This window comes from Acomys minous (genome assembly GCF_964271855.1).
Source record: "Acomys minous genome assembly, chromosome: 17".
Lineage (NCBI taxonomy): Eukaryota > Metazoa > Chordata > Mammalia > Rodentia > Muridae > Acomys > Acomys minous.
In genome coordinates, this window is record NC_140500.1 from 38,294,369 (window position 1) to 38,311,763 (window position 17,395).

Genomic DNA, 17,395 nt, shown 5'->3' on the forward strand with positions numbered 1-17,395 from the left:
TCTCAGCATTATCTTTATACAGGGGAAGAGGGGTATTTTGAAAATACATCTCTAAGATGAGTTGTTAGAATCAACATCATGTTACAGAAATTTAATACTCTGACGGTTCTCATAAAAGAGATTAGCAAAACTACCATGTTTCTTTTAATCAGATTAAATATTCATAAAATGCTAATCTGAACAAATTTCACAAGAATCAAAATACATTTCAATGGTTAACTGGTTTCCTTTGGAAAGGATAGGCCTTCGACAATGCAAACACACTTAATAAAGACATTCATTAGCATTTATTGAGTTACAATTACGGAATAATGTGAATAATCGGGATCTGAGAGTTTTGTTGTACGTTCTTTCCCTACAAGACAGGAAGAGTGAGTCGGAGAAATTTCAAAATATTTGCACAATTTAAAATAATGACTTGAATCAGGACTAGGAAAAGCCCCCCCCCCTTTTTTTTTCTGTGAGTTTGGTGCTTCTTATTTTATTTGTAAGGAAATGAATTACTAAGAAACAAACCCCTCTCTGAGAGCACCTAACAGACCCTAACAGTCCTGCGTCCCTGCAGGCTACACTGGATGCGTTCCTTTCCTACTGCTTTATAAGCAGTGTGCTCACGCTCCAACTGCAAACTTTCGAACCTTCTCATTAATTGTTTTTGATGCTGGAAATGTTAAGTGTGACATTAGATTAAAAAGGAAGTTACAGAGGTGAGGCCATGGCTCAGCGGGTAAGTTTATCAAACAAGCTCAAGAGTCTGTGTGCGAGCTCCAGAGCCCAAGTAAAATCTATGTGATGGTGTGTGCCGTCATTTCACTGCTGGGGAGGCAGAGACAGGTGGATGCCTAGCCTGTCTGAAAATCTCCACATTCAAGAAAAACCCTGTCTCAAAACAAATAAAACAAACAAGCACACAAACAAAACATACAGAATATCCAATAAATTAAGTGAGTAGCTCCAGAGGAATGTCGCTAAAGTTGACCTATGGCTTTATACACACACACACACACACACACACACACACACACACACACACACAATCTCCTAAATACAAAGGAAGTTACAATTTTGTATTCAAAAACACCAGTAGTTTCAAACAGCACATTTAAAAGTTTGTTCCTTCAACCTTGAATACCAAACAGAACATTTATGGGATCATTACAGTAGATACCAAACTAAATCAGATCTCCTTACTAAGAATAGATATTACTCTTAGGGAAAAAAAGATTTATTTACTTTAATGTTACACATATGAGTGTTTTGCCTCATGTATATACATGCACTATATGAATTTCTGGTTCCTAAGGAAGCCAGAAGAAGGTTCAGATCATCTGAAACTGGAGCTACAGATGACTATGAGCCACCACGAGGGGGCTGGGAATCGAACCTGTGCTATCTGTAAGAGCATCAAGTACTCTTAGCTGCTCATCCAACTCTCCAGCCTTTGACCTTAATCAAGTTTGCCATGGAAAACTTTTGTTAAGAGACTGGATAGAGGTAGTGTATGTAGAACCGGGTATCCTGTCTTTGGCTGGGCTTTGAATACCCTGCCTTCAGGCCTTGGGAATTTGGGTCCTAGGCTCAGATCACCCTAAGTTCCTGAAGAGAACTGCAAATCAAAATGACTCTGAAATTCTATCTTATACCCATCAGAATGGCTAAGATAAAAACCTCAAGTGACAGCACATTCTGGTGAGGATGTGGAGAAAAGGAAACATTCCTCCATTGATGGTGGGAATGCAAACTTGTACAACCACTTTGGAAATCTATCTGGCACTTTCTCAGAAAACTGGGAATAGGGCTACCTCAAGATCCAGCTATTCCACTCCTTGGAATATATCCAGGAGCTGCTTTACCACACAATAAGGACATATGCTCAACCATGTTCATAGCAGCCTTATTTGTAATAGCCAGAACTTGGAAACAGCCTATATGTCCCTCAGTAGAAAAATGGATAAATAAACTGTGGTACACTTACACTGTGGAATACTACTCAGCTATTAAAAACAAGGAAATCCTGAAATTTGTGGGCAAATGGATAGAAATGATCATACTGAGTGAGTTAACCCAGACACGGAAAGACTCATATGGTATATGCTGACTTATAATTGGACACTAGAGCAAAAGAGATGCCCCATGAAAATCTTCACTTACCAGGAGATTGAAATGGATGCAGGGCCCTCCTATTGGGACTCTAGATGAGAGAAATATGGAAGAATGGGGAAATAGAAAGATGCAGAGGGTCCTAGAAACCCACAAGAAGAACATCATGATGGGTGGATATGGACCTAGGGAGTCTGCTCAAACTACTGCACCAACCAAGGACAATACATGCAGTAAACATTGAACTCCTACTCAGATCTAGCCAATGGACAGGGCATTCTCCTCAGTTGTGTAGAGAGTGGGTACTGACTCTGACTTGAACTCTGGTGCCCCATACTTGACCAGTTCCCCTTGGTGGAACTCAGAGAAAGGATAAGCATGCTACCAAGATGAGATTGAGAGGCTGTGACCATATGGTGGGGGAGGAAGTCCCCTTCTGTCACAGACCTAGGGAAGGGACATAGGGTGAAAGAGGGAGGGAAGGAGGATTGGGAGGATACAAGTGAGGGGCTATCAACTGAGATGTAATCTGAATAAATTAATTAAATAAAATGTAAAAAGCGACTGGATAGAAAGCTCAGCAGTTAAGAGCACTGGCTAATGCTGAGGAGGAGCTGGGTTTGATTCTCAGCACTCACATGGAATCTCCCCCCAATGTAGACTTCCAGTTCTGTGGACCTTATGCCCTCTTTTGATCACTGGAATTAGATATGTGGATGAATACATATCTCCAGATAAAATAATTGTACCCATAAAATTAGCACAAAAATCCTTTGTGAAATTCTAATAAGTATCACTGTTTAACTCTGAACTTGCAGTAACTTTGCTTGACATTTCTCAGAATTATCCTTTATGAATATAACCAATATATTTCTTGGGGCATAAGGTAACTGTTTAAAACATTTGATTTTTCAGTGTCTTTTGCCCCTAGGTTTGATGAACTAAAATAATGTGTAAACTGTTTTCCCTTAGTTCTGTTAGCTCTTATAGCAAACCGTTAACCTGAGTCAGGAGTAGCTGGCCAGAAGCACTGGAGATTGGGAAGGTCTTTGCTCATGGCCCTGGAGGTAGAGTGGCCTTGTGATTCTGAGCCTTGTGTCTGTGGGCTCTCATGCTAAGGCTAGGCAGTGATATCAGTATGGACGTGGACCACTGCATAGCACACTGGTATCCAGAGTGCTGGAGAATTGCTTATTGTTATAGAAAATCAAAACACACATATTTTGTATTAGAAATATAATAGGAGTAGTTCGTAGATTCCCTCCCCAGACCCAGAATAGGATAAAATGACCTAGCACCATCTTTTCCTTGGAATGCTCCAGAGATGTAACAGGTACTGATAGTTTAGCTAGATCACCGAACTAAACAAGATTCTGGCTCTGACTGACTTGGGCAGTTTTTCCTTTGTACTAGGATCACAGGGAGGATGGAACATTTGTACAATCTGAGATTTTCCTATTATAAATATGGGAGGCATTCACAACATCTCTTGCTGTATATAGAGGGACTATGGGAATTTCTATAAATGACACTGTTCCCTCAGCTGGTGTCAAGAGGGAAAACACTCTGCAAGAAAACTATCAGCCAGCGAAGTGTGTTCATGTAGACATATTTATAGGTACCTCCAGAATGGGGTGGCGGGCCGCACAGGAGTACCATTCCCTGACCTCGACGGACCGACACAGTGCTTCTTGTTCTTGTCTTAAAGTTTTCAAGATCTGTTGGGAGAAATGAAGGAAAACACATTTAAGCTTTACAGCCCTAAGATACCATGGGACACCATTGCTATTTCCAAGAAGGTGGTTGTGCTGAAAAAATATCTTGGATTGCACATACGCCGGTGAAATTCTGCTTAACTGATACTCACAGTCTCTTAACCACATTGTCCTTACTCCTGGATTCCATTGCTAGATTGTCCAATAAAACAGGCACTTGCCATGTATGCTTATTCAGACCCAGGATAACTAAAATTAACTGTGTAATTTAGATCCTCAGATAAAACTAGTCAATTTTTGAGTACTCAATAACTACTTACTACACCCCATAGCACATATAAAGGACACTTCTATCATTCTAGAAAATTCTACTAGACATTACCAACTCAAATTGAAGTTTGTATGACTTCCTGTAGTTAAGTGTCATTATTATGATACAATCACTTGTTTCTGATATAATACTTAGTTCTGTTTATTTCACAAACCTATTTTATGCAATAATAGTTCTCTCTCTCTTGCTCTCTCTGCAGATTCCTTACTCCCTTACTCTGATTTTTCGAATTATGGTACTCAGATACAGTCCAAGCTAGACCTGAACTCACAGTCTCAAACACACTATTTTTATGCTACATACTTCCAAGTACTAGGATTACTGAACTTTGTTCTTCTATGTACACATTAAATACATACACATATATATATGTACATATATATATATATATAATATGTGTGTGTACAGTTTAAAGACATTCACAAGATTATTTTGAGTTCATATCTATTTTTAATATTGATAAGGGTCTGGTTACCATTTTTGTGGGGAGAAACTTATACATGGAGGAGAGGGAAGAAGTTCATAGCCCAAATGTCTTCTAGCCCAGCTAGAAGAAACAAAAAACTAGTTACAAAGAAATAATGAGTGATATAAGATCCTTGAGATAAAGGGGCAGATGGTATTCGGCAGTGTTTTCCTCTTCTACCTCTGCAATATAAATCCTCTATGATGGGGAGCATGGTAGGAGTCAAACAGGCAGGTATGGAGCTTCAGGAATAACTGATAATCTTCATCTTGATCCACAGGCAGGAGCATCAGAGGGAAACACTGAAAATAGCCTGTAATGTATTTTTTTGAAACCCCTAAGCCTACTCCTAGTGCACACAACATGTCCTCATCTAGCCCAAACAGTTCCCCTAACTGGGGACCAAACATCCGAGAATATGATCTTATGGATGGCATTTTCATTCAGATACCTCAAATAGGTTCTAGGTTACGGCCAGGGCCAACGTGCTATTTTTCTTTTCTTTAAGGAAATGATATGAAAGGAGATGAAGTAGAGGTTTAAAAAAAAAAGCTTTGCCATGGAATTAATATTTTAAGCCATTATCCCCATCAGAGACACCGAGTCCTACTAAATAATCTCTTCTACAGTTTGGTTCTTAGCATCTATCATCTATATATTTTTTTAAAAATAGTTATCCCATCCAAATTTCAGAGTGGCATAAAATATTAAGAGGTTATTCATAGTAGATACGCGATCCCTACAGATATAAGCAGTCATTGCTTCTGACTTAAGAACCTGTGAAGAAATGGAAGAGGGAACTAGAAAGAAGGCTCAGTGGTTGAGAGAACTTACTGATCATCCAAAGGACCTGGGTTCAGTTCCCAGCACCCCACGGGTAGCTCACAACAGTCTGCAACTCCAGTTCTAGCAGATATGACACCCTCTCTGGTTTTCCACAGTCACCACACACACACACACACACACACACACACACACACACACACACACACACACGGTGTTTATATACTGCAAATATAACACTCATATACATAAAAAAGTCAATAAAATTTCAAAAATTGGGAAAGAACTTAAAGAAATATGTACAATGACTTTCAAGTACCCTGCCTGAGTTTTAAAAATGGAATGCAGACTCTCCCTCTTTAATATATGAATGGCCTAGTTTTATAATATCTGAGTGCACAGAGTATACTGTACTCATAAGGCATTTGAGGAAATATTTAGAAATATTTGGTTGTAGTTAACAAAGAATATTCCAGGTCATAGAACTTATCCACTTTGAATGGAAAGAATGGATTTGGACAGACCTGAGCTTGGAAACCATCTCTGCCTCTTATTAATTGTGCTGATCTTGGACACATGTTCATTTTATGACAGGTAAACTGATAATTACATGTGGTTTGTTTTTTTCTTTTTCCTTTCTTTCTTTCTTTCTTTCTTTCTTTCTTTCTTTCTTTCTTTCTTTCTTTCTGTGTTTCTCTCTTTCTTTCTCTTTTCTCTCTTTTCCCTCTTTTTTTTCTTCTTGGTGTTTTGAGACTGGTTTCTCTGTGTAGCCTTGGCTGTCCTGGACTCAATTTGTACACCAGACTGTCCTCGAACTCACAGTTGTCCTCTTGTTTCTGCTTCCCAGAGTTCTGGGATTAAAGGTGTGCGCCACCACCCAGCTGTTGCGGATTGCTTTAAAGTAAGAATCATGGCAAAAATAAAAGGAAATACAATGAAAAATGTATATTGCTAAGCACAAATTCTTTCAAGGTGTAAGACTGGCACTCAATATATGGTCTGGTTCACAAAGGAATGTTGTGATTCCATAGAAAATAATTTTTTAAATATAGTTTATTAATTTATTCATATTACATCTCAATTGTTATCCATCCCTTGTATCCTCCCATTCCTCCCTCTCTCCCATTTTCCCCTTACTCCTCTCCCCTGTGACTGTGACTGAGGGGGACCTCGTTACCCTGTATATGCTCATAGGGTATCAAGTCTCTTCTTGGTAGCCTGCTATCCTTCCTCTGAGTGCCACAGGCCTCCCCATCCAGGGGTCATGGTCAAATATGGGGCACCAGAGTTCGTGTGAAAGTCAGACCCCACTCTCCACTCAACTGTGGAGAATGTCCTGTCCATTGGGTAGATCTGGGTAGGGGTTCAAAGTTTACTACACATATTGTTCTTGGCTGGTGCCATAGTTTGAACAGGACCCCTGGGCCCAGATCTTCCCATCATAATGTTCTTCTTGTAGGCTTCTAGGACCCTCTGGATCCTTCTATTTCCCCATTCTTCCATGCTTCTCTCACCTAGAGTCCCAATAGGATGTCTTCCCTTCTGTCCCACTTTACTGGTAACTGAACACTTTCATGGGACATGCCCCTTGAGCTAGTGTCCAGATATAAGTGAGTATATACCATTTGGCTCTTTCTGCTTCTGGGTGGGAAATCATTTTCAAAGCATCTAATTTTAGAAAAGGTGTCCAAGTTGTAAATACGCAATAAGAATGATCTGTGGATGCTAAGAAAAATAAGTCATCACCTCCATAGACTGCTGGGAGCCTCCACTCTCCCAGAGATCTGAAGTTTCCACCTGTAGCCAGGTGAGACTTCAAGTGGAGGGAGGGGGACACCAATGCACCCATAAAACCTTTGACCCAAAATTTGTCTTGCCTACAAGAAGTATATGGGTAAAGGTGAAGCAGAGATTGAGGAAATGGCAAACCAGTGACTGACCGAACTTGAGACCCATGGGGGAGAGCCAACCACCGACACTATTAATGATACTCTCCTATGCTTGCAGACAGGAGCCTAGCATTACTGTATTCTGAGAGGCTTCATCTAGCAACTTATGGAAACAGATGCAGAGACCCACAGCCAAATAATACGTTGAGCCCAGAGAGTTTTGTAGAAGAGTGGGAGGAAGGATTGAAGGAGCCAGAGGGGTCAAGGTCACTATAAGAAGACCAGCAGAGTAAACTTATCTGGACCTCTGGGGGCTCACAGAGACTGGACCACTACAAGGAAGGTGCATGGGCTGAATCTAGACGCCCTACACATATGTAACAGATGTGCAGCCTAGTCATCATGTGGGTCTCCTAACAAAGGGAGTGGGGGCTGTCTCTGACTCTGTTGCCTTCTTTTGGATCCCTTTCCCCTAGCTGGGTTGCCTTATCTGGTCTGAGTGGTAGAGGATGCACTTAGTCCTGCTGCAATTTGAGGGGCCAGGATAAGTTGATACCCCTCGGGGGCCTCTCCTTCTCTGAAAAGAAAGAGGGATAATTCAAGAAGGAGGGGGCATGAGGGTGGGACTGGAAGGAGAGGAGGGAGAGGTTGGGATCAGTCTGTAATGTAATTAAATAAGTATATAACAGAAAAAATAGGATATATATGTATATATATATATATATATATTCTCCATATTTAGGAAAATAAGACAAATCTCAAGTTTATATTTTTAAATATCATAATCCATCTACATATAATGGCTAGCTAGTAGCATGGTTATTTTCTAGGTCAAAGGGGTATGTGTGTGAATGAGTAGTTATTTTATGTATTTATTTTTTAATTTCGGTTTTTTTGAGACAGGGCGTCTCTGTTTAGCTCTGGCTGTCCTGGACTTGTTTTGTAGAACAGGCTGCCCTCAAACTCACAGAGATCTGCCTGCCTCTGCCTTCCTGAGTGTTGAGATTACTGGCATGGGTCACCACTCCTGGCAGTGAATGAGAAGTTTTTGTATTTGTACACTCTTGGCCAATTCTTTTTACTGGCAATATTTATGGCATACAATAAAATATAAATTATATAGTATAAATATAAAACATAAACTTTCATGATAGAATACAGAATATTTAATTACATCCTTATCCAACACTGAAACAAACAAACAAAAATCCTTGACAGAGTTAGAAGAAAGCTTCACGAATTTCCAAATAGCTAACTGTATAAAACTTCACTAAGATGTATAGACTTTGGGTTAACTTCAGTATGTGTGTGTGTGTGTGTATGTGTGTGTGTGTGTGTGTGTGTGTGTGTGTGTGTGTTGCTATTGTTGTTGCAAGGTTTCAATAGTAAAGTCTATAAGTAAAACACATAAAATATATTAAACACAAACTAACAAATATTTAGTCATGTTATTGCCAAAGCTTTGGTATTAAATAATGACCACAGCAGCAACCCCAGGAAAGACAACCAATTATGGATAGCATTGCTTCACCATGACCATCACACGACTTGCAACAATGCCCATTTGCAAATCATACTGAGGTTGTGCTGTGTACTAAGTACTTTTCTTACACATCTTCATCTCGCTCCATTATGGCTCCAATTCACCATTCATAGGTAAGGTAACAAAATTCCCTGTTCATGTAAGAAAGTTCAGTGTTTCTGTGTTCATGCTCCTGGAAATCTGTCAGGGTAGTACAGCCAAGTCTTTCCATCCAGGGACACTGAGAGAGAATCCTTAGCTTCATTAGGAATGTAGTGAGGCTGAGGACAAAGAACATCTACACCAGTAAATTGACACAGTTTGTGTAAATGAATTTCCTGTCACTGAATGCAAGGGTGGCTTTATTTGGTGAAGGGGGTGCTGACTAGGGAGATCAGGCACAAATCTTCCCTTGGCTTCCACTATGGACGACTACTTTATGCAGAAGTTTAAACTTTGTGTGCAGAGGATGAGACAAGAGGAAGAGGGGGAGCAAAGGGAGGAGAATCAGAACCAACTCTAGTAAGAAAGAGGACAGTGGCCATCTGAGGAGCTGAACTAGCATTCTCTTTGAGCTCCTCTCCCTTTAGCTCCTGCATATGGCTACTAAAGCCACAGCTGGATATAAGGCACAATGCATGACTTAACATCTGTCTACCATAGTTTCCTGAAACAGCATTTTTTTCTCCCTTTACATGTGGTTCATTGATATGCAATGCACAGATCTTAAAAATAACTACCTCTAGTCCTGTTGTGATTTCATTTGTCACTACTTTAGATAAAAAAAAAAAATCAGAAACAATGTGCTGAGGGATGAACAGTTTTATGGTAGATATGTTTTCAAATCGTGTTTTTACTGCCAAGTATCTATCCTTTATTCTCTTATAAAATATGATATTGATATGTTATTTTTCACCAAATTAGAAAATGTGCTATGGCATTTGGAGTGAGCTAGCTCATCAAGGGCACAAAAGTGATTTAGCAGTTAAATTCCTGGAGGCATGAAGGGGCATAAAGGCCTTAAGATTGAAACACGCAATCACTAGTAAAAACAAAAACATAAAACAGACAAACAGAAAAAACCTTCGGACAGAAAAGCATTTGGAATTCAAATCACAGAGTAAACCAGACAGTAAGGTGAAAAACATCTAAATATTTCCTGTCTGGAAAGTTATTAAATTTGGAGAGCTGGTTAAAAAAAAAGTAGCTTACCATAAATACTTGGAGGTGTTTCAGAACCAATAAAAGCAATATGATCCAAGACATTTCTGTGAGAAGTAATAACATTGACTAAGAAAAAGCAATTTATTTAAGCCACCATTAAGAGACCAGCCATTGCACACGTGAGTAGGAAGGACTGAAGCTATCTGCAAGCTGGCACCTCCCAGAGGAGCATATAAAAAGTTGAGTTGTGAAATGGCCAGAAAAGGTTAATGAGGTAGTAAGACACGCCATGACGTACTATAAAGTCTACAGAGAAAAGGGAGAAAATGAAGAATGAAAGACGGCATACTAAACTACACACACAATGCAATCACTTTTACTTATGCATTCTCTGTATTGTATATGTTTAAGAATATAAATTTATATTTTTTTGTGGAGTTGGATAGACCTGGATTCTATTAATTCTCACAATGTGTCCTTAGCACAAGAAACTGTCAGCACCCATCTCCTGTCTTATTGCTTCCTTCAGCTTTGAGGAAAAGCAATCAATAAGGAAATCAATACCAACCCAGGAAGATGGTCAAGTAATACATCAGTTATGAATATGATTTCCATAATGATGATTTCAACATTTATAAAAAGAAAGAGGTATTTTTGGAGAGTAATTCCAAAACCCTGTTACCAGGCAGCATATTTTAAATCATGTCGCGAATGTCTTCCATTTGCTCCCTAAGTGTGGGTGCACATATGCATGGCTCTTGGGATTGCAGAGGCTCCTACCCAGAATAAATCTGAATTCACAAAACCTCATGGGTTGCAAAGCCACATTTTCTTACATTCTTTCCGCTCAGGAAGGAGGAAGAAACCATTAGTGAGACTGGCATGGTTGAGTGGGTTTCCAAGTGTGACTTTACAGCAAGAGGAAGAATTGCTTAATGGTTTATCACACTGGCTTTGGAGTCAGAGGCCTGTATATGCTCCCCACACTCCTCCCCCATTGCTGTATGATGTGGGTGAATTCTTTAATCTCCTTGAACTTCAATTTCTTCATTGCTAGTATCAGGTCAATAATTCTCATTTCATAGGGCTTTCGGAAGATTAAAATGATGTGTGTAAGGCACTTAACTCACTGCCTGTCCTGAAGTCAGTGCTCTGTGAGCGTTAGTTTTACCACTGTCCAAGAGGACTCTACACGAAGTGGCTTACCAGGAGAGAGAGATTAAATTTCCACTAGGGTGACATTTATGTATCAAAGCCAAAGTTTTATTGGGACATATAACACACACCCCTTGCACTGACACTGCACACACAAGCACACACAGATAAACTCACACACATACAGAATAACTCACACACAGACACACATACACACGCACACACACACAAACACATAGACAGACATACAGACACACACAAACACATACACACACACACACACACACACACACACACACACACACCACCACCACCACACCACACCACACCACACCACACCACATCATGTGGACAGAACTTTAAACATATCCTCTTTTGCTATGTTTTTAAGCCAAGACAGGCAATACAGTCTACCCAATCCTCCACGCCTTTTACTTTATGGGCTAACATCTTTGTAAGACTTACAGTTATAAATGTTTGGCTTCAGGTACTTTCCTGGAAGAAATTCCTTGTATAATATTACAGTCTGAGAGAATCTGTGTTGCTTTTTAACACAAAATGAAAGCAATTTACAAAATAGGAAAATTTCCCCTTTAAAATTAAATGTGTTATTTATATTTTTAGAATTTCATTGAGGCATGGTCTCAAATGGCCTAGGGTCTGTTACAGTTTTCTATGTGACTGAGGATAACTTTGAACTTATGTACCCCTGTCTCCTCTTGCAGAGATTTGAGATTGTGGACATGTGTCACTACACACAGTTTTATGTGGTGCTGATGATAATAACCACGGCTCTGAGCACACTAGGCAGTTTCTCTATCTTCCTAATCACCTACACTGCCAGCCCTACTGTGCTATTTTAAATCAGAAAGAAAAATATATTACTATAAACATTTAGGCACAAAACATAAAGTTTAGGAGTCTATTCTATACACTATAAGTATGTACACACAGGCACGTGCACACACACACACGCACATACACATGCACACACACACTCACACGCACGCGCATATCTCAAAGCTTAAATACATTCAGTTATACTAATACTCATAAAATACTGACAAAAGTACATGTATCTTATTCTTTTTTTTAAAGGACATATAATTTTTACCTTATTTTCCCCCTTTTTTTGGTTTTTCAAGAGTGGGTTTCTCTGTGTAGCCTTGGCTGTCCTGGACTCACTTTGTAGATCAGGCTGGCCTCGAACTCACAGGGATCTGCCTGCCTCTGCCTTCTGGAGTGTTGATATTACAGGTGTGCACTAGCACACCCAGTAATTTTATTTTTTATTATGCATCTGTGTGTTTGTATATGTGGGGTACATGCAAATGAGGGCTGATGAGTGCAGAAAAAGAAACTGAGTCTCCTGAAGCTATAATCACAGGAAGTTGTGGATGCTGGGAACTGGGATCAGAATTTCTGGGGAAAGTACACACTTTTACCCACTAAGCCATCTCTCTTGATCTTTCTATGTTAGTAATTTTCATTTGTTTTACCCAATGTTCAGCAATAATTCTTTGATTCTTGCTGTTTATTGACAGCTATTGGTGTCAACCACTTTCTTTCAGCAACAACTTAGCAAAACAAAGCAAATTGCACTCTATACCTTTTCCAAATGTCTGGAAAATATTGTCTCTTTTTCTGTCTAAAGTAAGGAACCCACATTTAAAAAATAAAATATTGCTACTAAATATAATATTTAAGATGTTATTAACATTAAATATAACATTTTATTAATTCTTTGAGAATTTTATGCATGCACAAAAGTATTTTATTATATTTATTCTCCAGTTCTTCCCAGACCCTCCATATTCCCCTCCAAATTATCCATCTTCTCTCTTCCTCCTAAAGCCCACCAGGTTCAACTTGTGCTCAGGGTCAAAAATCCTGCATTTAGTGAAAGAGGACACTAACCTTCTCTGTGTCCTTGCAACATTTTACTACTCTGCCTGTTGTTTCCAGGAACAAAAACCCAGCAAGCCCTAAAGACAGCTGAGTCGCTATTCCAAGTTGAGGTGGCTTCTGCAGGCTACTTTGATTACATCACCCCCTTCATAAACTGCACCTCTTCATAAGAATGTAAGGCCAATTCTAACTAGGATACCTACAGAACACACACTTATTTCCCATGTGATTCTCACAGCCGTTCTGTGAAGCTGGTTCTATTATTCATTCCACTTAATGGCATGAAAGCTACCCACGATTACAAATGGAAACAAGGAAGAGGCTGAACTAGAATCCAGAACTTCCCAATAGAGAAGCCCATAAATTTAGCCTCTTTCCTACACTGACTTAAGTAATAGAATTAAAAAACATCTACCAGATTATATGATTGGTCCTTGTGACACTCACACTTTCTTACAATCAACTATTATTTTCTAGTCTTCGCAAGAAAATGAAGCTTGCTTTTCTTCCCTTTTCTCTGACCGTGTAGGACTTTCCAGGCAGCTATTTTTATTTCTGGTTTGAGTTCTTTCCTTTCCTTCATCTCTTTGACATACTTTATTTTATCTAACCCTTTGTGCTATTTAAGAAGCCAAAGAACAACTCAATTTAAAACACTTGAGCTTCCCTGGGTGCTCCATAAAAATGTTACCTATCTAGCCCACGAGGTGACTGTGATTAGTGAGATGTGGCATCACAAATAATGCTGTTCTGATTTGGAGACAGGTGCCCTTAAATGCAAGCTGTTATTACCAGCAGTTTTCTCTATAGGAGCTCATCTCTGTTCGCACATCACCCTGACGTTGGAGTGTTAATGGTTAGGCAGCTGCATTCTCTTCTCTTTGGTTTCATACTAACACAGTACAAAGACAAACTGGAAAACAATTTGAACTATTGAATTTCTACGTAAAACAAGACTCTTCACAGTGATCTGCAAGGGTCCTGGGGATCTGACCCTTGCCTACATCACTGAGCTTACTCTATACTACTTTTTCTCTTTGTTATTTTTACTGTGATACTGTGCTTTGCTTTTAGTCTAGAAGAGCTTTTAAGGCTGACCCTGTCTTGGGACCTCTGAGTATGCCAATTTCTCATTTGATGTAGTCTTCTACTTTGGGCATATCAGGGTGCTGCTAAAAATTCCTTCTCTGGAAGAGATGGAGACCAAGGTCATTCCTCTTCCCAAGATCCCAATGACAAACCAATGCATGATTCCATAAAAGTTCACTGTGAGAGCCAGTAAATAAGTTGAGCCTCAGTGCTGAGCCTAGGTGACAGGTAACTTATAGGGAGGTGGGCACTCCTCCCCCACTTGGCAGCACCTGTAAAGCCTTAACCTGCAGTGATGTGGGCTTCTCTGTAGCTTCATAGATGGAGTCTCACTCTAGTCTTTCCCAGCCACTATCTATCTATTCTTGCTCCTCCTCCATGCCATGTGCAGATTCGCCAGATCGTAGGGAACAGCAGATTCTCTGGAGAGAATCTCACGCCCTGTTCTGCACCTTTGTGTTGCCATGTAAATGACTGACCATCTCAGTAGGGATGATCTTTGACAAGGGTAACACAGATGAACTCCCCAAGGAAGTTTGATTAGCTTGAAGGACAGTTACTCATGACCCCTGGTCAATCTTCAGAGTCCAAATCAGATGGAACTTCCTCAAAGGGCCTTTTCCTGTTCGTCTAAAGTGGGTCTTGACTCCAGATAATCTCCCATATCTTTTCTTGATTACTCCTTCATAGGATTACTATATACACAATCTTTATCAGCATTCTATACAATGCTTAAAACTATCTGACGCAGAACATCCTGGGTCAGGGTACACTTAGCACATGAAACTGTAACACTGCTAGGCAAAAGAAGCACCATCTCTTCCATCCATCTGCCTATCCCAGCAAAGAGTGACCAGACCTAAACACAGAATCACACCAGGAAATTGAAAAGACTTAGTGTGGTCAGTTTTTAGACACTAGTCAGTGACACAGAAGTTATCTATTCTTTGTCTAGTGTGAGAATTCTAGGGTAGAAAAAGTTAGGATCATTGCAGCCTTCACAGAAAGAAACATAATTCTTCATTTGGATATTTCACTTCATAACCTTTGCTTTTCCCTATTGAAAATTAAAGTCTGCAAGTTGCAATCCATTGGCCCAGTTTTCTTAATAAACGGGCCACCTTAGAAGCAAATCAAACACATCAAAGGAACACTAGGCTGAATACTCTCTGAAGAAAAGGCAGAAAAGTCACATGTCAAGAGACTATCACAAAGTCAGTAATCTATAGAAAAAACCTTGGGAACGTATTACAAATGGAGATATAAGTGCCCCAGATCACAGTCAAACCCAAGAGTCTACCAATCTACCAGCCACACAATAGCTCATGAAATGCCCTGCTTCAAAGTGAAATGAATCCCTTTATCTCAAACATGCTCTCCCTGCGGCTTCTCTGTTTTAAACCTTCCAGAGATACAAGCCTGGGCAATGAACTCACTGTTACATTTGTCGAGAACTTAATGGCAGTATGTCAGAGGTCTTGGGTGGGAGAGATAGGCTCTGGCTTCCCACTCATAAATAAAACTAAAAAGACATTGGCTCATGTAACTTCACTTCCTCTAAGGTCTATCCTTAAAGGCAGCCCTTCCCTTCTCCAAGAAACTGTGGTGACCAATGCTGAAGAGGGAAGGCAGGTGTCAGAATTCTCTAGTAGTTTCTCAGCTTTGCAGAAAAGTTTTGCTTTCAAAGCAAACAGAAGTTTTCATGTAGTATACTCAGGTTTAGGGCATGAAAACAACAAAATAGGGATTGTTAACTCATAAAAATATGCCAGTCATGTTTGGATTCATTGCTGCTAAGATGTTGCACATATAAGTTATTTTAGGTGAACCAAAACTGTGGGAAGTAGCAAGTAGCTATCATAAAGTTTTTGGTATAGTAGGTATTAATCAGCTGTGTATCGGTTAATGAACTTTGGAGGCATGAAAAACAAGGATCTTCCTGTAAGTCAAGCTCTCAGATGAGGAACAGCTGTTATATAAGCTGAATTTATAATGTTTCAAAAACTTCAACATATATTTTTATCTCATTTAATTACAGTTTTGAAAATAAAACCATCATCAACTCCACATCCAAGTGCAATGCTTATTCATTATTGATTTAGATTTGGTTAAGGGTGCTGTTTCATCCTCATTTTCATAAAGAGGATTTGGGGTGCCAGGAGCATGCATGCTATGCTAGAAACATGAATGTGTTCATGTCTTTGCACAATGTCAGAATTTATTAAGTAACATTAAGTTTGCAAATCCAGTTGTTTCATTGGTATGGTTCACATCTACCTGGACAATCCCATGGCCAAGGTGAATGGGTGTGGGATCTTTTAGTCCAATTTTAATTATTAATATTTACTCTTACAGCATACATCTGGGCTGGAAGGGTGGTACCTGAAAGCTCGTGTCTTTTGTGGTCTAATTAAGATCTGCAGTTATGTTCCCTCAGAAAAGAATCAAAGGCTGCTTGTAAAAGGGAGTGTCCCAGGGTGACATACAACCTGGAAACTATTGTTTTATCAAGTTTGGAGTAATTTTGAGTACATCATAGCCTGACCTTAACCTACAGTAAAGACTGTAGTGTAATAGACCCTCTAATGTTTAGAAATGCCATCTTTTAGGTCACTAGTTCTTAAACATATGATACATAATATAGGGTACAGAGGAAGGAATGAAGGAGTTAGCAAGAACATAAGAAATCTGAGGTTTTCTCTTTAACTCTTTATTCCTTGTGTGAGTTGTTTGGATGGATCTCGAGACCAATTGACACAATATCTGATGAACAACGGAGACATAAAATTTATTAATTTTATATACATGGAACCCTTCATAAGAGTGGAGTCCGTCCTGAGCAATGTGATGTCCCTGGGGTGGATTGGGGGTTCCCTTTCTGAGGAGAAGCGGGGAGGGGAAGGCAGTAGAAGGGTGGGGCTGGGAGGAGAGGAAGGAAAGGGCTGTGATAGTGATGAAAAGTGTTAAAGATGAAGTCCAAAGAAATGACTAAAGTGTGGAATTTGTACATTTTCAGACAAAGCAACACGTTCATAAAGGGATGAGAAAACAAACATGTGAACTAGGGTAGAACGTTCTGGAGGTGTAACTAAGACACATATTGGAGTTGGATTATGGAGATGGGTCAGTCAATAAAGTACTTGCCACGGAAACATGAAGACCTGCCTTTGGATCCCCAGTGCCCCTGAAATAGCCAAGGTAAGGCAGGGCACAATTGTAGTCTTGATATGAGAAAAGGAAAATCAGATGCTTACGGTCTGTGGTCCAGTCAAG

At 39.7% G+C, this 17,395-nt stretch overlaps 1 protein-coding gene across 10 annotated transcripts in view; it reads right to left on the minus strand.

Annotated features, from left to right (window-relative positions):
- LOC311588645 (contactin-4) overlaps positions 1-17,395 on the minus strand; it is a 980,815-nt gene that overhangs the window by 271,191 nt on the left and 692,229 nt on the right. For all 10 annotated transcript variants that reach the window (XM_084766525.1, XM_084766531.1, XM_084766522.1 and 7 more), the window contains one exon: positions 3,723-3,818. In XM_084766525.1, the coding sequence (XP_084622651.1) occupies positions 3,723-3,818 (96 nt within the window). The remainder of the gene's footprint in view (positions 1-3,722; positions 3,819-17,395) is intronic.